The sequence below is a fragment of the Cricetulus griseus genome, chromosome 4, assembly GCF_003668045.3.
Source record: "Cricetulus griseus strain 17A/GY chromosome 4, alternate assembly CriGri-PICRH-1.0, whole genome shotgun sequence".
Taxonomy (NCBI): Eukaryota; Metazoa; Chordata; class Mammalia; order Rodentia; family Cricetidae; genus Cricetulus; species Cricetulus griseus.
Window position 1 is genome coordinate 73,793,163 of NC_048597.1, and position 27,035 is coordinate 73,820,197.

At 39.4% G+C, this 27,035-nt stretch overlaps 1 protein-coding gene across 3 annotated transcripts in view; it reads right to left on the minus strand.

Moving 5' to 3' along the window:
- Prkdc (protein kinase, DNA-activated, catalytic subunit) overlaps positions 1-27,035 on the minus strand; it is a 181,506-nt gene that overhangs the window by 115,017 nt on the left and 39,454 nt on the right. For all 3 annotated transcript variants that reach the window (XR_004769996.1, XM_027413432.2, XM_027413434.2), the window contains exons 22-30: positions 26,457-26,563; positions 24,016-24,106; positions 22,081-22,241; positions 21,323-21,472; positions 17,287-17,394; positions 15,541-15,767; positions 6,491-6,585; positions 4,286-4,385; positions 1,890-2,020 (exon numbers count right to left, since the gene is read on the minus strand). Coding sequence is in view for 2 of the 3 variants with exons in the window: in XM_027413432.2 (XP_027269233.1) it covers positions 1,890-2,020; positions 4,286-4,385; positions 6,491-6,585; positions 15,541-15,767; positions 17,287-17,394; positions 21,323-21,472; positions 22,081-22,241; positions 24,016-24,106; positions 26,457-26,563 (1,170 nt within the window). In the remaining variant the exon portion in view is untranslated. The remainder of the gene's footprint in view (positions 1-1,889; positions 2,021-4,285; positions 4,386-6,490; positions 6,586-15,540; positions 15,768-17,286; positions 17,395-21,322; positions 21,473-22,080; positions 22,242-24,015; positions 24,107-26,456; positions 26,564-27,035) is intronic.

A 27,035-nucleotide genomic window follows, 5' to 3' on the forward strand; every position in this document is an offset into this window, starting at 1 on the left:
ATAATAATAATAATAATAATAAACAGATGAATAAAGAATGAGGACCTGGAATTGGAACCTGGATCCACAACACCCACATAAAATCTAGGTGTGGTGGTATATATCTATACCACAGGGCTGAAAGGACAGACCAAGATGGATAACCAAACCTGTTGGTCTTGCCAGTCTAGGCCAATTAGTACAAATGAGAGACCCTGTCTGTACTGTTTAGTTTTTTTCTCAACTTGACACAAGCAAGGGTCATCTGACAAGAGGAAATGTCAACTGAAAAAAACCTCCTCTATTAGACTGGCCTGTGGGCAAGACTATGGCCCATTTTCTTGCTTAGTGATTAATATGAGAGGGCCCAGCCCATTGAAGACAGTCCCATCCCTGGACAGATAGATAGTCTTCTATTATATAAGAAAGCAGGCTAAACAATCCATGAAAGACTAGTCAGTAAGCAGTATTTAACCAGTATTTAGTCTCTGCTTTAGTTCTTGCCTCTAGGTTCTTGCTCTGACTTCCTTTCATGATGTAAACTGTCTCTTCCCCAAGTTGCTTATGGCCATAGTTTTTAAGGCAGCAACAGAAAAGTGACAAAAACACTATCTCTATTTTTTAGGACACTGGCAACTTTTTATTACTCATCTTGAAACACAACTATGTTACTTTGAATAGTTTAAATCTGTGAGGAGGAGCGGGTATTGGAAAATAAACTCAGGGCCTTAAACATATTAAGCATGTACAATATCCATGAGTATGTTCTCCAGCATACAATATTTGGCATATTTACCAAGTTTTGTTAGCTGCAATGGCAAATCAAATCTTCCTTAATACTTAAATGAGACATAAAAAAACCAAAACTGTGGTGAAATAAAAATGATAGTGGGAATCTCAAATTTACTTTTGTATCATTTCATAAATACCAAAATTAACTTCCTATCCTATCATAAATCTTTAAAAAAACATATTCATAACTTATCATGTCAACAAACCTAGAATGAATATTGAACATACTTAATTTTACAATGATATTTATTTATTTATTTAAATTTTTTGAGGCAGGGTTTCTCAACAGCCCTGGCTATCCTGGAACTCCCTGAGTTCCCGGCTGGCCTTGAACTCACTGAGATCCTCCTGCCTCTGCCTCCTAAGTGCTGCGATTAAAGGATGTGTGCCACCACCACCCAGCGATTTTTTAAATTCTATTTTGTGCATGGATATTTTGCTTTTATGTACATATGTGAACCACATGAATGCAGTGCCCAAGGAGGCCAGGACAGGGTGTCATATCTCCTGAGAATGGAGTTATATGTGGTTGTCAGTTGACATGTGGATGATGGAAACTGAACCTGGGTTCCCTGGAAATACAGTCAGTGCTTTTAACGCTGAGTCATCTCTCCAACCCATACTTACTTTTAAATTTATTATAAACATACTAGGTATGATGCAAGCTTGTCATCCCAGCACTCTGAAAGATGAGGCAGGAGGACACTGAGTTTAAGGCAGGAGGATTCTGAGATATAAAGAAAATGGGAGGGAGGTGAAGAAGAGAAGGAGGGAGAGGGGAAGGGGAAGAGAAGGGAGGAAGGAAATGTTATTTGTATTATTCATTTATATAGAATTATAATGTTGTCATTAGTCTGCATCTCCAAACTGGCAAAGAAAGCCAATCATTTTGCTAGAATGTTAAGAATAAAGACACTGGGCTATCAAGATGACACAGCAAGTAAGGTTACATATGCACAAACCTGGCAATCTGAGTCTGATCTATGGAGTTTAGCTAAAGATGAAAGGAGTAAATAGAATCTTCAAAGTCAGCCTTGGGCCTCCACACATGCACTTTGGTACAGGCACTAATCCATGCTCTACTTTAATAATTAAAAAAAAAGAAAGAAAAAACATACCTGGCAGTAAAGGAACAAATTTATAAAAGAGTTCTATGGACTTGTGTCGACATTCTGTCTGGGGCCTTCCACAGTGAGCTAAAAGCCACTTGACTAGATCCAATAAACATGATGCCATTGATGAAAACCCCCTACACAGAAAGAGTCATTAACACTGTATCCAACATTCAACACATACCTAGCCAAGATTTAGAAACCTGAAACTCAATTCTACAATGACATATGTAATAGGCATATTCATTTTTTTAAATATATTACCATTAGAATGTAACCAAGGTATCACAGGTTAACTCAGAGACCTGTCTGCCTCTGCTTCCCTGGTGCTGGGATTATAGAAGTCTGCCACCACATCTAGCTTCAATTTAGTTTCAACATTAAAAATATGTTTGTGCAGTTTTGGGGGGAAAACTTGAGACCTAATACTGCAGGCAAATGCTCAGGCCCTATTTTCTTTCACTGTGAGAAAAAATTTTCAAATATGCTTAAGAAACAGATTAATGTATTTTCATGTTTCCATTCTAATGTGTTATTTCAACAACAAAACCCCAAAGTTGTAGGGTGTACAGTAATGCTTCTTAGAAGCTCGTCTTTGTGAACTGGTTATAAATCTAAGTTCTCTGATCCTACCCTAGCCCAGATGGAGCCTGTACAACAATCCAGAATTTAATTAACTTCCATTAATTTTAATACATGTGAATGACCAAGAACCAATTGTATAAAGTCATATTACAAATTAGAAGAGTCTGAAAGACTCAACTGTAGTAGTTTATGTTGTTTTTAACAGTCTCATTTAGCTGAGGCTGGGATTGAACTCTTTTTTTTGTTTTGTTTTGTTTTGTTTTGTTTTTTGAGACAGGGTTTCTCTGTGTAGCTTTGGAGCCTATCCTGGCACTCGCTCTGGAGACCAGGCTGGCCTCGAACTCACAGAGATCCGCCTGCCTCTGCCTCCCAAGTGCTGGGATTAAAGGCGTGCACCACCAACGCCCGGCTCTCTCCCTCCCAAGTGCTGGGATTATAGGCATGAGCCTACCACCTTTCTTGATGGCTTCTTTGAGATAAGGGTGGGAGGGCAGGAGGAACATGAAAAATAACCCAGGCTAACCTCAAACTATGGTTCCCCCCCACCTTAATTTCCAAGCAGTCAGGATTACTGATGTAGCAACCATGCCTGAAGGTATTAATTTTAAAATGGTGAAAATATAAATATCCACTATATACAGGTCCAGAGTGGTAGCTGCCAGTTCAGACACCATGATTCCCCATATACTGCATAGAGTAGAGGACCAATGTACCACCATCCTGCCAGATAATAGGGCATCACTGGGCCCCTGGGGTAATCACTGGTCAATACTCAGCCTGGCTATGAATAACTTTCTCATCTTAATTTGATTATTCCAAGTCTCTTGATCCTCATCATCTTCCCTTCCTTCCTTTCTTTTTATTTTTCCTAAATAGAACTGTAGTTGTCTAGTGGAATAGTCTCGGTTTTACAGGATGAAAGCTCTTTGGGAACTGGTTGTACAACAGTGTGACTATACATAAACACTACTAGACTGTATGGGCAAAAATGCTTGAAGTGATAAGCTTTATGTGTGTACTTCATCACAATTAAAAATAGTAAATAAATTAATCTCTACTTGGAGCATCATTCAACTCCTATTTTTCCTGAAATTCTGAGTAGTGGTGAACAAAATGTACTCTGAAATCAGACAGAGTTCACCTCAACATCTCCCTTAAACACTTACATGAGCTTGAACAAGATGTTCAATCTTCAAAGTACATCTTAAATTAAATATGCATTTTATCTTCCAGGTGACTATATCTTATTAAGTAAAACACTCCCTAAAGACTTCCTGGAAATGCTGTTAACAAGTTTCCAGTGGTCAGGCTGTTTAAATGGTCACTAAATGGTCTCTAGCCTAAATAGGAGTTGGTAACTTAACCTGATTCCTGACTGAATGCATACTTCTGCTCTGTTCAATTTGCAGGTGAGACAGCTCTGCACCAACACTGCAGAGAGTGTTCTTCAAGGAGTCAGCATCTTTGATTGAATGTGACACTGAGTTAGCTCTTATACTTCCAAATTTGTTGTGTAACAGTTCATGGATATTCTAGTTAAATAATTACTTATGAAACTTGTGTTGAAACTGGTTCAAAACTTACTGTCAATTTGGACACCTATTCAAATCTTAATCATCATCTTCCTTAAACCAGGTACTTTCAAACGTAAAGCTACTAAATTTTGTTGGAAAGTTGACTGTTTATACCATACTTCTACACATTTCTTCTTTACAAAGAAAAATCTTTATCTTCTATACATCCATCTGACAACCTTCATAGGATGGAATTAACTTTGTGTTTGGTTAATGAGGGTAAAAGGAAACAGTATCACCTACCGTGGCCGCCGTCTTTCTTTTGGTTTGTTTAAAGAAACATGCTTCTTTTCAATGATGCGACTTAGGTGATCAATGGCATCACAGCACTGCTGAATTGTACCTGTATTTGTATCCAGTATAAAAGATTTCACAGAAAACATATATTGAATTATCATTAATAAAGTACTATTATAAATCTGTTAGTCTAATTTTGTGACTACAAGGTAACTTTACTACAGATTATTTCTTCATCTCAGCATATGAAAATAAATGACATGGAATGAGAGGACGGAAGGGAGAGAGAACTGGGATTGATATGTAAAATAAGATTGTTTTTAACTTAAATAAATAAATGACTTGCATTTCAAATCCTAAAATAAAATCCAGATTCATAATTGCAGGAAGCCATGGCACATGCATGCATACTATATACATACATGCAAAAAGGAGTAGCACATCTAAATAGAAGCTACACATCCAAATAGACACAACAACCCAAGTACAGCCTTGCATGACAGAGCAGACCAGAAGAAAGTTCCGGGTGAAATAAGACAGTCCAGGCACTTCAACTCAGTGCCATTGCAGCTTAATATATAGCCACTATAGAAAAGGGCAGAATTAAGGACATTCCACAGAGGTCTAGGAAAAAGAATGCATACACGGTTACTTCTACCACTAAGAAAATGTTATTTTGTTGTAGTTTTTTTCTCTCACTCTGTATGTGTTTGTGTGCACATGTGTGTTCATACACATGTGGGTATACACGTTTTTTTGGGTACTGGGTGTTAAAATCTGGATGCTGATCCACAACATCAACTTAAAAAACATATAAAGTGTGGGCTGGAGAGATGGCTCAGCAATTAAGAGCAGTTAAAAGCTTTTCTAGAGGACCCAAATTCACTCATATGGCAACTCATAAGTGTCCATAACTCTAGTTCCAGAGTGTCCGACACCCTTTTCCAGCCACTTTGGGCATAGGAACCCACATGGGAGTACAGGCATACATGTAGTCAAAACACACACATACATACACACACACACACATACACACACACACACACACTAAAAATGATAATAAGAAAAAATTTCTTAAGAACGAGATGGCTAAGTGGGTAAGAGCAGTTGCAACCAGGCTTGGCCATCTGAGTTTGATTCTGAAGAGCTACAGGGCAAAGACAAAAACAGGATTGTACAATTTGTCCTCTGACCTCCAGACCTGTACCATGGCACTCATGTCTCCCACATACACATTCCACAAAATAAATAAATTAGAAAAAAGAAGAGTTAAGAAAATTTTTCTTCATTAGGAAATCAATCAAAAATTAAATTTTACATATTTGTCCACATAGACTATTAGCATAAAAGATTATCAGTGCATGTCTGGGCATAGTGGTGCATGCCTTTAATCCCAGCACTCAGGAGGCAGAGGCAGATGGAGTTAGAGGCCAGCTTGGTCTACAAAATGAGTTCCAAGACAGCCAAGACTACATACAGAGAAACCCTCCTGAAAAACCAAAACCAAACAGACAAACAAAAAGATTGTCAGTGCCTAATCTGTCATTTTAGGAATTAGGCAAAAAGCAAGATGTGAATAAGTAAAAGAGAAGTGCCACACATGGCTGTATGATCTAATCCTTCAGTGACAACTGCCTCAGGGACCTGACTATACCAACTAATGGAACCAACAGAAACTTCTAGCTCGAAAGTTCTGTGAGGTTCCTAACTATTGCCAGACAAAAGTTAAGATTCTACAACATTTTTAGCATCTCTTAATCATAGCCAAAGTAGCTTTACTTATACTTATACAGTTATACAATGAGATCTACTAACTGAATTATCATGAGTCCAGAGACAAAGGCCATATCTCAGTGGTTCTTTGTGCTCAGCTCTCTTCTGAACTGTGAATGTGCATTTGTGTTTTTGTGCCAGTGCAGCTAATGACTAGCATACCTCCCTGGCAGGATTCACCAAACAAAACTGGCTGCTGGGTACATAGGAGGAGTCTTGGAGGATGCAGATACAAATTTTTTTACATAGTGGATTTGGGACACTGTGTGTGAGATAACAACATATCTTCCCTTCACAATTATCACATCAGCTAAGAAGAATGTGAAAAAAGAAAAATGCCACCTCATGAAAGGCTCATGTGAGCCCTGGATTCTAAGTGGAAAGGACCCCAAGGTACTCAGGAACCGTACGTAGATAGAACACTAGGATGACACATACCTAAGGATTTCTCGTCTGCATGTGCCAACGCCAGGCTTTCCATATATGTCACTAAGGCTTCAAACACAAACTGCTCTACCAGGGATTCTTCTTCCCTGAAAAATAAAGACCATTACACCTTTCTTAAGAAAACAATACATGGGAGGAGACCAAGAACAATAATAAGGAATGCAAACATTCTTTTTAGTCAAGAGTCTCACCCAATAGTCCAGGCTGATCTAGAACTCAGTACCTACATAGCACAGGTATTAACTAAAGAAAGAGTGGTCCACTTGTTAGAAAAATTCATTTTCTTGGAAATTAAGAATTAAAAAAATCAAATGTAAGCTAAGACAAGATTTCAATGATAAATATTTTTATCCACAGTAAACTATAAACATAAAGGGTAAAACAGTTGAGTTTGTCTTTTTATGAAAGAAACAGAAACCAAGATCTGAATAAGTAAACTGCAACATCAGACCATGAATTTAAAATCATCCTAACTAGGATCAGACACATTTTTATTAATCAAAATATGAGCTATTATAAACATCACATTTTTTAAATTCTTATTATCACAAAAATTCATGCTTTGGGATTCAATGAACTCTTGGAAAAAAATTTGTATATACTACTGGATGTGGAAGCACCTTCCTTGCAAAAGCTGTCAAGATGTTTGAAGTGCAGTCAGTTGGTTGAGAGGTGCAGTAAATGAGGCAAAAATCTGTACATGAATTGTTCAACTTTAGAAACCATGGTCAGGGCTGGAGAGACGGCTCAGCGGTTAAGAGCACTGACTGTTCTTCTAGAGGTCCTGAGTTCAATTCCCAGCAACCACATGGTGGCTCACAACCACCTTGAATGAGATCTGGTGCCCTCTGCTGGCCTGTAGGCAGAAGACTGTATAGACTGTATACATAATAAATAAATAAAATCTTAAAAAAGAAAGGAAGAAAGAAAGAAAGAAAGAAAGAAAGAAAGAAAGAAAGAAAGAAAGAAAGAAAGAAAGAAACCATGGTCATAGGACATGTGGAGAAGAGCTGGGCTCTTCTGCTGATTAGTGCCAGCTGTAGATGTTGCAGTTTGAAGGGCATCTTATTGGTTTGTTAAACATACTTCTGAGATAAAATAGTTGTTAGGATTCAGAAGAACTGTATTGCAGTGGTTCTCAAACTATAGGTCACAACCCCTTAGGGGTGGAGTATCAGATATTTACAATACAATTCATAGCAGTATGTAGGAAGCCGGTTCCTGCATTATAATGCTGCCTGAAGACACCAAGGTGTGAATTACTTCACAGGCGCTGGGTAATCTCCATTCCTTTGATCTCTGCCTATCCCGTGGCTCATTCTTCCCTGAGGAGCTGAAGCCATTCATAGGGTAATACGTCCCAGGCGGCTGGTCAGCCTTTTATATAGGGATGGTTTTCTTCGTTCAATGTCTCTGCTTAGTCTCTGCTCAGTCTCTGCTCAGTCTAATGCATTAAAGCTTGTCTGCAGAAGGATCCGAGTGTCCTGCGTGTGTTTCTTGCTGGCGAGGAATACAGAGCGGGCGCGGGACATATGGTGCCGAAACCCGGGAAGCTTAACATCTCCAGCACCTCAGAGACCCCTCTAACGAGGCGGATTCAGAACTGCAGGGTGGTAAATTCGGAGAGGTATGATTTTTCTGGACTTTGGCTTGGGAATGTTGCTATTTTGGGAGGTTAATCTATTTTGACTTTTCTCACTGTTGTAACAATCTTAAAGAAGTCCAAAATTACATATCAGAAACCGAATGTAATGAGAAAAATTCGGAGAGGTATGATTTTTCTAGACTTTGGCTTGGGAATGTTACTATTTTGGGAGGTTAATATAGAGGCTTCTATACTTTTACTAGGAGCTATTTTGACTTTTCTCACTGTTATAGCAATCTTAAAGAAGTCCAGAATTACATATCAGAAACCGAATGTAGTGAGAGATGGGGCGCGCCTAACAATAAAATATAAGAAAAAAGGACCTCCCGGGATGTCTAGTGACATGGGAGTGTATGTAAGAAGAAAAACTACAACGTATAAGAAAAAAGGACCTCCCGGGGTGTCTACTGACAAGGGAGTGTATAAAGCTTTAAATCTTGATAGCCCTAATGACTCTAAAAGCTCAAGAGATAAAGTTTTAAAAGGAACAGCTCAGCTGAATGAGGGAGAGACAGAGAAGGAGGGAGAAAGAATGGGGAATGGCCGGTCACACCCCAATAAATTTAGAAGCTGCCCTACAACGAAACTGAAAGCCTTGGAGCTGAGCAGCTCAGACTCTGAGATTTTAGACTCTAACAAGGAAGCAAAGCTAGAGAAAGAAACAGCACGGCCAAAAATGCCAGCGGGTGTGCTTCCATCAGCACCCCCACTATTTGGAACCGACTCCTTCTTACCATCAGAGGAGCGAAGAAAATTACAGATGGCTTTCCCAGTCTTTGATAGGGGAAAAGGCCATACCTGCTATTCAACACTTCTTAAAGGCCTAGAATGCCTGGGGCTTTAAAGCCTCATTTACATTAACGCTGGGGGCCATACCGAGGCCAAGCGTCTCACCTCAAAAACTAAAAGGCCAAAAGGAAATGGTAAAATGGAAAGATATCTTAACTGATCTTTGGAAAGGCCCGGATCCTATTCTCATAAGATCCAGGGGAGCGATATTGTGTTTTCTCACAGGATGAAGAGAATCCCCTGTGGATCCCAAAAAGACTCACCCGAAGAGTCCCTTCAGACCTCCAAAAGTCGGAACTCCACCCTCTACCCCCGGGAGTTGAGAGCCGCTATTGTTATCCAGATTAACTCCTGTCCTTGGCGGAGAGTTGGCAAGGGGTGGGGGTAATTGTTCGATGCAGCCGTTTACAGATTGCTGTTATTTTTGGCTGGTCTGTGAGAAAAGGGGTGGGTATAATTGTTCGATGCAGCCGTTTACAGATTGCTGTTATTTTTGGCTGGTCTGTGAGAAAAGGGGTGGGTGTAATTGTTCGATACAGCCGCTTATGGATTGCTATTACTTTTGACTGGCATGTAAGCTCCAGGGCTCAAACCAAGAGATCATCCAAGCGCTTATATTTTGGCTACTAAGCGATAGGCCGCCGGCCAGACAGCTCTTGCACACCCGGAGCCTAGGCTCACTGCACAGGGTAGAGTGTCTGGTTTGTGCAGCCCCAATGAGGGATGCTGAGCAAAGGCATCACACAGAGTTGCCTATTATACAGGCTTCTCTGGGAGGTACGTTGACCTGCATAAGGGTTACCTGCCCCGAGATTTCCCTTTCCCAGAAAAACGGCAGAGGACAGGTCGGGAGTACTTCGGGTCAAACTGACAGCCTGATGGTGACTCTCGTACACAGTCTTAATGTTTGATTTTTGGGAAGGTCAACCCCTGCCTCTATCCCTCAACATATGGGTGACCTATTTGCTTGTAATAATATAAAGCCTTTTCATTAATTAATAAAAAAAGGGTGATATGTAGGAAGCCGGTTCCTGCATTATAATGCTGCCTGAAGACACCAAGGTGTGAATTACTTCACAGGCGCTGGGTAATCTCCATTCCTTTGATCTCTGCCTATCCCGTGGCTCATTCTTGCCTGAGGAGCTGAAGCCATTCATAGGGTAATACGTCCCAGGCGGCTGGTCAGCCTTTTATATAGGAATGGTTTTCTTAGTTCAATGTCTCTGCTTAGTCTCTGCTAAGTCTCTGCTCAGTCTCTGCTTAGTCTCTGCTCAGTCTCTGCTTAGTCTCTGCTCAGTCTCTGCTCAGTCTAATGCATTAAAGCTTGTCTGCAGAAGGATCCGAGTGTCCTGCGTGTGTTTCTTGCTGGCGAGGAATACAGAGCGGGCGTCTCTGTTCAGTCTAATGCATTAAAGCTTGTCTGCAGAAGGATCCGAGTGTCCTGCGTGTGTTTCTTGCTGGCGAAGAATACAGAGCGGGCGCGGGACAGCAGTAGTCAAACTACAGTTATAAAATATCAATGAGATAATTTTATGGTTGGGGTCATAACATGAGGACCTGTATCAAAGGTCTCAGCATTAGAAAGGTTGAGAACCACTGCTGTAGTGGATCAAGGTGGCACCAGACTCCCCAACAGTGACCATAACCTCTTTAGGTGCAAGTTTGACTCTGGGAGCACTCTGTTTCTCACTGAGGTGATCACCATTGGATGATATACATAATCCACTTTTTCTGTATGTCACAATCCAAGTTCATTGTTGCGTAGAACAAGATGGAATGACATTTTTCTTTTCTTTCTTTGTTTTAATTTCATTCAGCTGAAGAAGCTTTATAATCTTCTTCAATTGCCAAATGGCTACTGAATGGCCACACTGAGTTCTTTGGCAGCTTCTCCTGCATTTAGTTGTAAGAAGATCATCTTCAGTCACTGCTCTCAATTGGTGACTGCAAACTTCCTAAGCCGGGCCACTATACTCCTCTTCTGCAAGGCAGTCATTTTTTGAAAAACAATATGAACAATCATTGCACTGCACATTCATTACCAGCTCTGGAGCCAACTGTGCTATGTGTGCCATAATTTGTGTTCTCTGCTTTACAACCCATTTTTATCTCAAATAAGAAAATTGTTTAGGGCTGGAGGGATGGCTCAGTGGTTAAGAGCACTAGCTGATCTTCCAGAGGTCCTCAGTTCAACACCCAGCAACCACATGGTGGCTCACAACCATCTATAATGAGATCTACTGCCCTCTTCTGGCCTGCAGGCACAAATGCTGGCAGAACACTGCATACATGATAGATAGATAGATAGATAGATAGATAGATAGATAGATAGATAGATAGATAGATCTTTTAAAAAGATAATATCTGGTGGTAGTATACAAATTTGGGCAAGTACACCATCTGGATCACACAATACAAAATCACTTAAGGACACCTTTCTCAGAATTTTCTGTCATATTTTTCTGTGAAGCATAGCCCAAGAGCAGCTAGCTTCTTTCACTAGTCACGTTAAAAAATGCCAAGATGATGTAGTTTAGGTTTATATTTCTCCCTTTTCTCCAACATAATAATTTTATTGATTATTAATAATCAATTTTATTGATTATTACACAATGCATACCAATAACACTCACTTCCTAGTCCTCTAAGATCACCTCCCCACCCCCCAAAAAACAAGTCCTCCTGTGTTGCCCATATGGTCAACAGAGCATGATTAAACTCCCAGTGGCCAGCCCCTTAAAGAAAACTGAGTCCTTCCCCACCCATACCGGAAGCTATCAATTGTGGAAAGCTACACTTCAGCATCATTATAAAAATTTTTAAGAGGTCTCTTGAATAGCTTCTCAATAGGCTGTTACTTTTTTCTTTTTGGGGTGGTTACAGTAGAGAGTTGGGATAGTGGTTGTCACAGAGCTTTCTATGTCTCTTTCCCAGCTGTGAGTCTGTAGTCACCAATACCATTGCAAAAGCTTCCTTGCTCTTTACAATCATCTGGAGCACAGACTACGTGCTCCACATGGTTTCTGTCAAGAGTACAATCCACGGACATCAACATGATCTCCAGCATCAGCCTGTACCATGGACTTCAGCATCGTCTCCAGTGGCAGTGCAGACCACACACATCAACATGACCCTCCACTGAAGCACGAGCCACAGACACCATCATGGCTGCAGACAGCAACATGGCCTCTGGGGCAACATGTGTCACAGACACCAATATGGTCCCCAGTGGTAGCCTAGCCTATGGACATCAACATGGCATCAGGTGGCAGCCCAGAAAAAGAAATTACACATGATGGCCTTAGATGGTAACACAGAGCACAGACATCAACATGGCCTTCTTTGGGAGCACAGACCATGGAAATCCACAGCATGGACTGTGAACCTCAACGTGATTTTCTGCAGCAGTACAGACAATGAATGTCATTATGGCCCTCAGCTACAGAAGGGAACATGGACACCTTCATGGCTCTTGGCAGACACACAGGCCAAGACATCAACAGGACCTCTGATGACAACATGTACCACAGACACCAACATGGCCCCCAGTGGCAGAATGGTCCACAGACATCTATATATTTCAGTAGGCAGCATATGTCACGGACATCCATATGGCTTTTGGTAGAACATGGACCACAGAAATCAATATGGCCCCTGTGAGAGCACAGACTACAATCATTCACATGACAGACCTCAACATGGCCTCAATGTGGCTTCAGGTGGCTGGACAGACCATGGACATCTCCATGGCATTTGGGCCATGGTATGGGCAATGGACATCAATACCCACCTCTCATCCTACAAACATTAGCATAGCTTCCAGTGGCAGCCCAGATCATGGATATCCACGTGAGCCTCAAGCTTCAACTTGGCCTGGGGCAACAGCATGAACCATGGATACCAGCATTGCCTCTAAGGGCAGTATGGACCGAAGAGGTCTTTTGAGGAGGTCCAATACAGAAAATGAACCATTCTTCAAATCAGACATCCTGTAGTTGCTCAGAGCCAGGATGATTATGTGGCTGGGCAGCATGTTCCAGGATTGAGTCTGCGTAAGCTCCAGGCTGGTGTACACCACCCCAATGGCCCTACTTGGCAACAATACATTCCCTTATCCACCAGAACCTTCTCTCATACCTGTCAGGGCTGTCTCATCTCTAATTCTCCCTCTTTCCACTATGCACTCACGGCTCAATTCCTCCATCTTTCCTACATCTCCATTGAATATTTGTTCATCTTGATGTCATTGGAAGCTGCAGTGTATCACAGAGTATATTTTCTTGCCCAAACATCTGTACATACAAATATTCATTGCAATGTATTTTTGGTCTTGATCAAAGTTTCTGGAGCACCATAAATATTGAACTGTGGCAGACATTCATTTAGTATATCCTACTGCTGACAAAGTCAAGGTGGTCTTTTGGCTAAGCAGGGTGTCTGGGCGCAGGTTCAGTGTAAGCTCCAGGCTGGCACACACCTCCCTGTCATTGTTTAGGCTGCCCCAAGACTGCCAGGCATGACCTTTGTGGTTGTAGCCTGTGGGCAATGCTGCTACCCCACACTTTTTGTCTCCCAGCAGGGCAAGCAACAAGGGGGGCAGCCACTTGGCAGCCCCATGCTAAGGGTTGGCCCTATTCAGTAAAGACCTGTTTCTGTGGGAGCTCCAGACTGCCACACATCTCCTTGTTGACATTGGTGCCAGCAGCCCTGTGGCTCATCAGGCATGACTTTTGCGCTTGCAGCCTGTAGGCTGAGATACTCTGTTCTACCATCTTTCTTTCCAAATTCCTATGTCTTGGTATGGCATTGGTGGCATAGTGGTGAGCATAGCTGCCTTCCAAATTCCTATGACCATTTTCTAAAAGCATCTTCCTATAAGACCTGCCTTTTTTCAGTTGTTCAGAGCACCATGGTGGGTGATGGAGGTGGCAGCCATCTTTATTTTTTTCCCTAGGTTTATATTTCTAAATAAAACTATGAAGTAAAGAAAGAAAGAAGTGACATAAAATTTGAGGAGGGTAACTTTTCGTAGGGCAAGTTTCTAGGCTACAGTTGTTGCTATATACATAGCCTATAAAGCTTTCATCAATGACAAACCCAAATTCAAGGGTAAACTATGATTCAGTTAACCCTCTCCTTGGTATTGACATGCCTCTCTAGAAAACTGCAGGTAATCTGATAGCCAGAAGGGAAATGCCTTTAGGTGCCCTTTGGGGGGAGGTATATCACTTCTGAGTCCTTAAGATCTCTAAATAAGGCCTTGCTCTGCCCTTTGAATAGATCAGTCTGCAAAATAAAATTGTCCTCTTTTCTCCATGAAAGGAATCCAGAGTCTGTGAATCTCTTCACACTTGGTCATTGCTCTTCTCTTCACAAACTCCATGGTTAGTAAAGCTTCTGATGCTCTGGATCGATTAACTTATTTCTCAAGTAAGAGAGAGTATGTAGCAATTTGGTTATTAATATCACTCCATAAACATATTTTATACATTCTTCTGTATAGTTAAGTCTCCACATTTAAAAAGCTAAATAAACAACAAGCTTCAAGCACTACATAATTCTTGTGTAAATATAGTGTGTGGATTCCCATCTATTCATCCATCTTCTATTATTAATCTCTATCCCAGTAGCCATTTTCTGGAAAAAGCTATTCTGACCATCAAAGTCAGAGGCCCACTGTAAGATGACATAGTAATCTATTATTAGCAATCACTATTTAATATGATATATTTCAGCCATAAACCTATTCGAGTAACTTTCTCAACTCTAGCCCTCATGAAGAGCTATAATTTTATATTTGCAATATTTAGAACAGTGCCTGGCATATGATATGCTTTTGTTTTTCCATGGTATTCCTCTGACAAGAAGAGTATGTGGTCTTAATAGTTGAGCCATTCCTACAGTTGCCACTGTGCTGATGAATTAAGGAATGCATTAATGAATAAAGGAATATTACTCCTCCTGCTGTACTAAATGTCTTTCTTGGATTTTTGGAATGGCCTCTATGCCTTAGTCTTTAGTCAAAAACTTTAGGAAGAAATTCAACTTCACTCTGTACTCCCATAACTCCTAAGAATCATTAGAGGTGCTCCCCATTTTTCTACCTTAGCAGACAAAACCTGGCTACCACCCTATTACTCTGAACAAAGTCTAAGAGTACCAAAGGTTCTTCATGACTTCATATGGAAGGCTTATGAGATGGTAGAGACTCTTGGTACTCAGCCACCACCTTTTGATCTAAAAGTATTCTGCTGATTCTCATTCATTCTTTATGGTCTATCTCTAAGAAGTATTCATTAACTTACCACACAAACATTCTATATGCTTCAAAGAATCTTGCACATGTGTCTTGCATTGCATTCTCAAAACATATTTGGAAGTATTTCTCTGTAGTTTCAAAGATTTTTGAATGCACACCATGTATCACATATTTATTGACATAAAATACATGGACTACAGCCAGAGCTACACAAAGAACCCTGTCTTAAAAAACAAAACAAAACCAACCAACCAACCATGGTCTTAAAAATCAGGGCACTTTTCAAAATCACATTAAAGGTTTCAAGAACTGTCTTATACATCTTTCCTTGACACAAAGCTTACATACCTGAATTCTTTGTAGATGTGATTAAAAGCAAGTGCTGCACCTAGCCTCTTGAAAGCATTAGGATGAAGTGCAAGGCTATAGAGCCGCTTGAAAAGTGACTTGCTGTTTACTGGGCTCTTCTCTTGCTGCTGAGGTGTTGTCTGCTTAATGGACCATTTGAGGAATTCTCTGATACAGCATCCACAAAAATCTCTTAAAGTACTGTCAACGGGGTCTACAATACCATCCTTAATCAAGACAAAGACAGTTTCATTGTATTTATTCTTATACTCATAAAATGATTAATTGTGGTTCTATGTGAGTATATATGCCAACATTCAGGAGGTTAAGGCAAAACTGAGTTTGAGGCTAACCTGGGATAAGTTCCAGACCAGCCTGGGCTAATAGCTTGAACTATAGACCCTAACTTTAAAAAAAAAAAAAAAAAAGAATCATCCAGTGACTCTTCACTGCCCATAACTAGGTATATGATCTAGGTGAATCTAGAATATACTTGATAATTATACTGCCTGATGGCCCTGATTATACTGTATGTTCTACACAGAAAAATGGTGAAACAGGAGTCCTGGTAAATATACCTCATTTCTTCTTCCCTGATGTTCTTGTCAACTACCATGTTTTTGCTGGCTCCAACTTAAAGGAAATGTTACACAGATGCAAAATAGAATCAGTATGCAAGAACAAAGAATTAAAGGATGCTTGGACAAGCTCACTAGGTATTTCACTGGAATTTTTGCTACTGTATCTATTTATTTTAATTTTTAAAATTTAAGTGAATGTTAATTTTTTTCTTGTTTTGCTTTTTTGAGACAGGGTTTCTCTGAGTAGCCTGGCTGTCCTGGAATTCACTTTGTAGATGAGGCTGGCCTTGAACTTGGAGATCCACCTGCCTTTGCTTCCCAAGAGCTGAGATTAAAGGTGTATGCCACCACCACCTGGCTAATTATTTTAATTTTTTAAAAGCAGGTTCCATTGTAGCCTAGGCTTGTATAGAACTAGTATGTCACTGGATGACATTAAATTCAAATTCTCCTGTCTCTACCTCCTATGTGTTACAATTACAGATGTGTGCCAGGTGATTCTAATGTGAACATATAACTTCATCTCCCAAAAATGGATGAAATAACGGGAAAACACACATAAAGTAATACTTAAAGGAATTATCCTACAAGTTCAAAATTAAATATGCATCAAAAACCATAACAGCTTATCTCACTGCACCAGTGACCAGACTCTAATGACTCAGGAAGAACATGATATAAAAGGTAAACTGTGGACTCTACATCCTTTAGCTGATGAATCTGAATGTAGGAGAAAATTAAATAAATTAAAAATTCCCTTTACTCTTGAATTAAATACTGTTCCATGGATTAAAAACAAAAAGAGCCGGGTGGTGGTGGTGCATGCCTTTAATCCCAGCACTTGGGAGGCAGAGGCAGGCAGATCTCTGTGAGTTCGAGACCAGCCTGGTCTACATACCCATACACCACAGTCTTTCTCTCTTATACCCTTAATACATATAAATCTTTAAACTTATATCTATTCAGAAAGCAGAACAAAAATACATGTCAACTGAAACTTAGATATTAAGAATATCACTTATGAAAATAAACATGGTACTATGACCAAAAAAGATAACAGTCTAGAGAAATGTCATACTTTGGTATGCTGATAAGGTTAACTTTTCCTAAAGATCTAAATGTATACTAAATTGGAATGAAAAGTTAAGAACCAAATACTACTTACCAATATGGTTTCTAGTAAAGCAACAGTATCTTGACTTTCAAATTTTTTATTGTTAGTAAACCAGTGAATCAGCTGCATAACAAGCGGTTCATAGAGCTGTCTTGTCACCTGAAAGACAATTTCTAATGTAGTTTACATTCTTCACATGAGAGTAACTGTGAAAATCAAACATTTAAATGCCACTTTCAATAACGTAAGATGAAACAGAGCTATCATTATTTAATTAGTTTTTTTTTCTAGTTCAGTTGTATGATGAACAGGATCTGGGTCCAAGAAAGGAAAATATGCACAGTAAAGCACATTGTTCACCTAATTGGATGAAACAAACAGCTAAATAAATAAGCAAATAGACAAATAAATAAATAAATAAAATCCACCAAAGTATACAAACATAAGGTTGATTGAAATAATGAGGATGCAATCCTGGATTTGAAAGCTGAATTCAGCCAGGAGGTAGAAACATTGAAGAACTCAAGCTGAAATGCAGATGAAAAACTTAATAATCCAACTAGAAAACTCAAAAAAACAACTTACAAACAGAATGAATCAACCAGAAGATAGAATATCAGGTCTCTAAGAGAAGCTAGACCTAACAAGCAAAGATTGAGCAAAAACTGAAAATAAATGAAACACACACACACACACACACACACACACACACACACACACACACACACACACACACAGTGGGATACCATGAAAAGACCAAATCTTTTAATTTTAGGCATAAGTAAAGAAAAATCACAGGTCAATGGCATAGATCCAATTTCAAAAAGATGACAGGAGAAAAATAAAAGAAAACATCCCCAAACTAAGTAATGATACACCCATAAAGACACAAGCACAAAGTCACCAAATAGATACAGAGGAATAGCACACAAAACACCAAATAGACAAGACTAGAAAAGAAGCTCCTCTTGGCATACCATAGTTAAAACACTAAGTATTTAGAACAAAAAAGTTTTTTAAAGCTGCAAGAGGAAAACCCATGAGATAAACAGCTGATTTCTCAATGGAACACTGTGGAGAAGGGCACTCCAATTCCTACATGACTCTGACTGCCACCAAAGCTAGTGCACCCTGAAAACCTACTGCCACAACTGAAGGAAGAGAAAAAATAGTTCCAGGATATACTCTTAAACCTCTATATCCAGCAGATCAAGCCAAACAAAATACAAGAAGCAGTGGTTTGGATTGAAGGGAAGAATGTGAACAGTTATGAGCTTGTAGAAAGAAAACAAACAAACCTGCAATGACTAAACGAAGAAGCAATGAGAACACATCATCATCATCAACAACAACAAAAATACAACACAGTGACTATAATCAACATACACCTTTCAATAAGAACTTATCAATGTCCTCAAGTCTCCAATAGAACGACACAGGCTGAATGAATCAAGAAACAAAATCTACACTCTGGCCAGGGAAGCAGGTAGGTTAATTGCAGACTTCACCTCTCTCTGCTTCTCCAGATCCAGCCCCCAAACACATTCTCAGCTTTGCAGCAGAGCACCTGCTGCAGTCTTCCTTGCCCACCCCATCTGAGTAATCACACAGATCTTCCCTTTCCAACTTCCTTCCCCAACTCATGGCTGTATCCTAGCACCCAACTTTAATAGCACTCCCTGGGAACCTATAGGCGACTCTGGTCAGGGAAGCAGGTAGGCTAACTGCAGATCCTTACCTCTCCCTCCATTCCGCCAAATTCAATCTCCCAGTCTCATCTCCAGCTCTGTAGCAGATCTTCTGTTGTGGCCTTCCCTCACTCTCTGCTCCCACTCCCAGATCATCCCCAGACACACATTTTACTGGGAGTCTCCAGTAGTCACACTTACTAGAACCACAGAAGAATTTCCTACCAGGCAACAAAAAGCCGTGACACTTTCGTAAGACCCAGAGAGAGCAACAAAACAAAGAACAAAAACACCCACCCAACAAAGACAAGACAAGATTTCAGCATCTAGAATTATAATCTTCCCAATCCCAGATGCCTAGTTGCCAATTATGCATCAATAATAGGCAGGACATCTCCACTTAACCCAGCAACCCTATCACAGCAGGCCCTAACTATTGCAACAAAGCTGAAGAACAAGAAAAAGACCTTAAAACAACCTTTATGAATAAATTTATTCCTTGAAAAGTAAATGAATAAACCTCTTAAAGAAAACTTAAGTCCAAATGGATCAAAGACCTCAACATAAATCCAGCCACGCTGAACCTTAGAAAGTGGGAAGTACCCTTGAACGAATTGGTACAGGAGACTGCTTCCTGAACATAACACCAGTAGCACAAACATTGAGATTGACAATTAATAAATGGGACCTCCTGAAACTGAGAAGCTTCCATAAAGCAAAGCACACAGTCAACAAGACAAAACGGCAGCCTACAGAATGGGAAAAGATATTTACCAACCCCACATCTGACAGAGGGCTGATTTCCAAAATATACAAAGAACTCAAGAAGCTAGTCACCAAAACACCAAATAATCCTATTAAAAATGTAGGGTACAAGCGGGGTGATGGTGGCACACGCCTTTAATCCCAGCACTTGGGGGGCAGAGGCAGGTGGATCTCTGTAAGTTCGAGACCAGCCTGGGTTACAAGAGCTAGTTCCAGGACAGCCTCCAAAGCCACAGAGAAACCCTGTTTCGAAAAACCCAAAAAAATAAAAAATAATAAAAAAATAAAAAAAATAAAAATAAAAAATGTGGGGTACAGAACTGAGTAGAAAATTCTCAATAGAGGAGCCTAAAATGGCTGAAAGACACTTAAGAAGTGCTCAACATCTTTAGCCATCAGGGAAATGCATATCAAAACAACTGTGAGATACCATCTTGCACCTGTCAGAATGGCTAAAATCAAAAATACCAATGACAGTTTATGTTGGAGAGGATGTGGCGAAAGGGGTCCACTGCTGGTGGGAGTGCCAACTCGTACAGCCACTTTGGAAATCAGTATGATGGTTCCTCAGAAAAATGGGAATCAGTCTACATCAAGATCCAGCAATTCCTCTCTTGGGCATATACCAAAAGGATGCACATTCATACAACAAGGACATCTGTTCAACTATGTTCATAGCGGCATTATTTGTAATAGCCAGAACCTGGAAGCAACCTAGATGCCTCTCAACTGAAGAATGAATGAAGAAAATATGGTACATTTACACAATGGAGTAATTAAGTCTCCCAAACAAAAACAAACAAACAGAAAACCAAAAAAAACAAAAAACAAAAAAAAAAAAACAAAAAAACCCTCAGGACCAGATGGCTTTAGCAAAGGACTCTACCAGATTTTCAAAGAGTTAATGCCAATATCCCTCAAATTATCTCATAAGATAGAAACAGAAGGACTAGTTCATTGTAAGAGGCCACAGTTACCCTGATAACCAACCACATAAAGACATAAGAAAGAGAATTACAGACCAATTTCCCTTAGAAACAAAAATTCTTAATAAGATACTTGCCAACCAAATTCAAGAACATATCAAAACAACCATCAAATAGAATCATGTAGGCTTTATCCAGAAATGCAAAAATGGCTCAACATACATAAATCAATAAATGCAATCCATCATATAAACAGATTGAAAGACAAAAACTACATGATCATCTCATTAGATGGAAAGAAAAGCATTTGACAAGATCTAACATCCCTTCATGATAAAAGTCTCAAGAGACTAGGGATACAAGGGACATACCTGGGCATAAAAAAGGCAACCCCCCATCTTCCCCCAAAAAGAACCCTAAAATGTAATTTTAAGTATTCCAACCCTCAAGTCACTGGAACAAGTAACTCTGAATATACAGAACAGCAGGCAGGCAGCAGTGACTTCCAATGAGACCACACTGTGTGTGTGTGTGTGTGTGTGTGTGTGTGTGTGTGTGTGTGTGTCTGTGTGTTCCCATCTTTACCCTTGCTGGAATCCTGCTGGCTCTTTCAAACTCTGGGATTATAGGCATACACTACCATGTCCAGCTTGAGATCATGTTCTTTTTGTAGTTTTGCAATTGTTTAGATCTTAACCATGCACTTACTTGGTCCACATCACATGCAAGTTGAAGCAGCGCAGGAAAGGTGTGCTTATAGAGCTGGTACATGGGAGGACAGCCTTGACCTTCAGGCATGTGAGTGGCTTTTCCCAACATGAACACAACCATGCTGTGTAACAGTTCACAAGCTGCCACCTAAGAGGGACCGAGTTTAACAAAGCTTCATTACCGTATTTCCAATATTTTGAAGTTTTTTTTTTTCTTTTTTTAGGCAATTAAGAGGAAAAACTTTTATTGTGAGTAAATACTACATACTCAAAGTTAAAAAAATTGGAAATAGTAGTTTTTATATAAAATGAATGCTTCTGTTCACTTTAATCTTTAAGAGTTAAGAATTGAAATTTAAAAAGTCAAACTCTGAAAGTGATACATTCATAAGAAATATGTTTCACACAGTTTAAAATTATACATCCTGGCTTCATTTGTAAATAATATTTTAGTAAGTACACTTTGGAAGCACATTAAAAGTTTACATTAGTGGTAACATTTGAGATTATCTGTTTCCAATCTCCCAGGATATGGGGATAATCAAACTCCTAACAAGTTTCATCTTTAAACATACTTTGCATTGCATTTTCTGTTACAAAAAACTTCACTTTCGTTTATCAATGACATCTACTTCTGAAAAATTTCAAAAGTAATGGTAATAGAATAGCTAAAACATAGTATTTGTTTCCTAACCAACACACACTAACTTTTTAAAGCTGTACACTATAAAGAATTAATGATATGAAAAAAAATACTTTAGTTTGTCGGTCACTAGCAGAAAGAGCCAATTCAGTGACCCGAGGCAGGAAGACATCCAGATAGATGACAGGCTTCATCTCCCTGAAAGGTACCGCAAAGCTGAGTCTCTTCTCCCTGTCCCATGCCACATACTTCTTCATCCTTTCTCTTGATGAAGCTGATGAAATAATGTTACAAGAGTGCTTTTCATTCAAGATCTTTCTTCTTACATCTCATTAGCTAAATTAGGGCACTTTTAAAGCCTTTTGTCTTTCCTTTTTTTTCTGCTTCAAATATGAAAGAATATTAAAACCACTTATGGCTCTTATTTCTAAATTTAACTTAACTAAAACTGACATTCAATAGGTGTATCCAAACTCAGTCAGAGCTGCTTAAAACATATGACAGAAAATAAGAACAATGAAAACAATGAGGGATATTGGCATTAACTCTTTGGAAGTCTGGTAGATGTATGCCAGGTGTTGTGGCATACATCTTCAATTCTAGCACCTGGAAGGCCAGCCAAGACTAAGACCTTTTCTCAAAAGCCAAAATAAGCAAAAAACCAATTTTTTTTTTTTTTAAAGAAAACAGGGAGGGGCCAGTCGGTGAGTTCGAAACCAGCCTGGTCTACAAGAGCTAGTTCCAGGACAGCCTCCAAAGCCACAGAGAAACCCTGACTCAAAAAAAAAAAAAAAAAAAAAAAGAAAAGAAAAAAAGAAAACAGGGAGATGGTTCAGTGGATAAAATGTTTTCCACACAAGTATGAGAACCAGAGTTCAGATTGCAAGCCTACATGTAAATATTGGGTGAACACAGCAGCCTACCTATAACCCCAGTATTGAGATAGATACCTGGAGCAAGCGGGCTACTTAGACTAGATATACAGGGAGCCCTTCATTCAACTGAGATCTCCTCTCAAAGAATAAGGTGGAGAGTGATCAAGGAAGACCCCTAACATCAGTCTCAGGCTTCCACACACACATGCACCACTAAAATTTCCTCTTGAAAATACTTTCCAAGTATAGGTTCTAATTTCCTACATAGCTAAAAGTCTCCAGTTAATATTAAACTTCAAAAGTAAAATCAGCTGAGTTTTTCTAGTATAAAAACACTCTAAAAATATCCACATATTAAAATGTTAAGTTTAGCACTGGAGAGAGGATTCACTGGTTAAGAGCACATGTTGCTTTTGTAGAGGACCTGTGTTTGGTTTTCAGCACCCACATGATGCCTCACAACCATCTGTAACTCCAGTTCCAGGGAATGAGATGCCCTCTTCTGAACCCCACGGACACCAGGCATGAATGTGGTACATACATACATCCTCCATTCAGGCAAAACATGCAAAATAAGTAATTTTTTTTAAAGAACCAGCCTGGTCTACAGAGCAAGTTCCAGGACAGGCTCCAAAGCTACACAGAAAAACTCTATCCTGTAAAACAAAACAAAAAAATTGAGAGTATTGAATTTAGCCTTCTTTCAGGGTGGCTACTTTTGGTGGGGGCTGTCTTACACTAAGGCCAGAAAGTAGTGTGGCAAAGATTAAAAACTTTTTGAAAGCCCAGCATGGTTGTATACACCTCAATCCCAGCACTCAGGAGGTAGAAGCAGGCAGGTCTTTGTGAGTTTGAAGCCTCAAAGAGAAGACATATGTAAAATAGAAAGTATATACTGCACTGTGGATATGATTTCAGATTCTGAATATGACCACACAGGGCAATTTGACATTGATCAGTTTTGTGGCAGCCCAAACTGGTGTTCACTACTACAGTGGCAATAATTTTGACTTGGGCGCAGTATGTGAAAATGCTTTAAATACTGGCTATCACTGTCCAAGTGACTGTGAAATCATCAGAAGCATTCCAGGAGAGGCTAGTGACAAGTAAACAGGTACATACTCAACTCCAAGTACAAAGTAGAATCTACAAGTTATTTAAGGGAAAACTTACCTGTTAAAAGATTTTTGTTTATTTGTCCTCCGAGAGATCCCAGAATTTGTACTACTCTAATTCTTACTTCTTCTAAGGATAGTGCTTCATCCTGAAAATATACACATTAATATGTACAAAATATGTATATGTGCATTTATGTGATAAATGACTTTAAAAGCTAATGTGAAGAGGAAAGAATACCTGTTACAGAATATTATTTTAAGGTGTGTTACTTTTATTTATGGTATGGAACATTTGTTTAATGATGTAAAGATGTGTTGTTTTTGTTTATACTGCATTTGTTTAACTCTATAAAGCTCTGTTTGCCTGTCTAAAACACCTGATGGTCTAATAAAGAGCTAATATGGTCATTATTGAGGCAGTAGAAAAGATAGCGGGGCTGACAGGTAGAGAGAATAAATAGGAGGAGAAATCTGAGCATAGAGGACATTGTTAGGGGTCAGCCACCCAAGCACCCAGCCAGCCATGGAGTAAGAGTAAAAGCAAGATATATAGAAATAAGAAAAAGAAAAAACCCAGAAGCAAAAGGTAGTCGGGACAATTTAAATTTAGAAAAGCTGGCTAGAAACAAGCCAAGCTAAGGCTGGGCATTCATAAGAAAGAGTAAGACACCGTGTATAAGTTATTGGTTGCTAGGTGGCAGCCCCCAACAGAGCAGAAGAGCCAAAAGAGTAAAGAATAAAAGTAAAAAAACAAAAAACAAAAAATAACCAACTACAAATACCTATTGTTACTGTCTCCTAACAGTTAATTAAATCCTACCAGATAACACTATTGATGTTACTGAGAATTCATAAAAAAAAAAAAAAAGTATGTCTTCCAGTTTTGCAGGTGGAGGTTCATCACAAGGCCAGCAGCTCCAATATTTATGGAATAGCCTTACACTCTTAAAGAGTACCAAGGTTTCCCAAAGAGCTTTTGTTTATATGGGTCACACTCCTAAATATTGCATTAGAAATTCAAACTTTAAAACAGGTACCATTTAAAACAAAAAAAAAGTGCCCAATGTTATGTTAAAAACAACATACTTTATGAAAATTGGTTTTTTAAAACAAAACTCCTCCAATGAGTGGACCTGCTTCATACTAGTGCAAAGGGCTTTTGTTTTATCCATAGGAATCACAGAGCTCACAGGGTATAGGTAGAAGAAAAAGTAGCATTTTGTTGTCATTTTAGATAACTGATTATCCTTTATATCATACAATGTAGAGTATGAAGCCTAATCATTGAACTCTTATATAAACTCTATTATGCTAAGTTCATTTATCTTGCACTTTGAATGGATTTTTTTTTATAACCATGCATTGCTCATCTGAAAATACTGGTTCACTATAGTAGGCAGATTTCCCAAATGTTGACACATTTCATTGCAGATGCCTAAAATTACATTTGTTGGTATCATCACAAATTTCATGAGAAAAATATGTAAGTATAGCTATCAAACTCATTGTAATAGTTGTGTTAGAGATGTTTCTCTTGAAGTGGCAGGCTTTCTTCATTTGCTGAGGGAAAAGGTTGGCCAAATACCCAAGTCTAAATTACCTGGAAAGAGGGAACCTCATTTGAGGAACTAGCTGTATGGCAGTGGCCTATGGGATACCTGTGGGGGCATTTTCTTGACTAAATGTTGAATGTAGGAAGACCCAGTCTACTGTGGGTAATGCTACCCCTGGGGAGGTAGTCTTGGGTTGTATCAGAGCAAACAGTTATGTGGATAGGTATTTCAGCTGAGTTCTCCAACTGTCTGAGTGCTGCTTGGTTTCTCAAGAGCCTGATTTCTATAATGTCCCAAGTTGGATGGGTCTGTGTTTTATCACACCAACAGAAAGCAAACTAGGGTCATGAAGGAAGATGGGATTTTAATACACAATTCAAAGAATCCCCTAAGAGTTGTTCTACAGGCCTGTGTAGGTTTGCATCCTGTCTCATCACAAAGAATACTAAATGCTTAAAAAAAAAAAAAACTGTTACCCACCACCATACAAAGACCAACCAAATAAAAATAGTGGGTGGTTTGAATAAGAAGGGCCCCCAAGAGCTCATATATTTGAATGCTTAGTCATCAGGGCATAACACTATTTGAGAAGGATTAGGAAGTGTGGCCTGGTTGGAGTAGGTGTGGCCTTGGAGGAAGTGTATCACTGGGGGTGGGCTTTGGGGTGTCTCTATCTTCCTGCTGCCTGCTGATCTAGATGTGGAATTCTCAGCCATGTCTTCAATATCACTCTGCCTATGTGCTGCCACTTTCACTACCATGATGAAAATGGACTCACTTCCAAAACTGTGAGCCAGCCCCAACTAAATGCTTTCTTTTATTAGAGTTGCTGTGTTCATGGTGTCTCTTGACAGCAATAGAACAGTAATTAGGACAGAAGTTGGTACTAGGGAGCAGGGAATTGCAGTGACTTAAGGTAAAGGAAAGACGAAGGATTTCTTACAGGCAAAATATTTGTTGTCCTTTTCAGATGCTTCAATACATTTTTGTTAAATCCCTTCTGGGCAGCCCGAGAAAGTGCTGATACTTCCCAGTGGCTCTTGGTTTCATCTATGGGCAGTAAACAAAAAAAAAAATTTAAGCAACACTCACACTACATTGTGAAGCAGAAACATTAAAGTCCTGGTTATTAAAACACGATTTCAAAACTTAAAATTCTTCAACAAAAAGGATTCAGATTAGCTGTCTTCTGAATACCGGTGTCTGTCAGAAGAAGCTCCACTGGCCTTGGGTAGACCTGTACTTAGCAGAGCCTGAACCACTTTGTGGGGACAGGAGAGACACAGCCAGATCTGTGACAATCCAAGCCTCATAATTAAATCCTTGAAAACATAAGAATCCTATGTTCCTACCAGGAGGGGAAAGGAAAATTATTTCTTCTAGAAAAATGCCAAATTGGACAAAAGAAGTAATGGAAGTAGAAACCATTCTGTAACTATCACAGTAAAACAATTCAGGGAGAACTGGGAGTGAATGAACTATTGTGGGAGAAGCTTTCATGAGGAACAACAGTATTTACAGT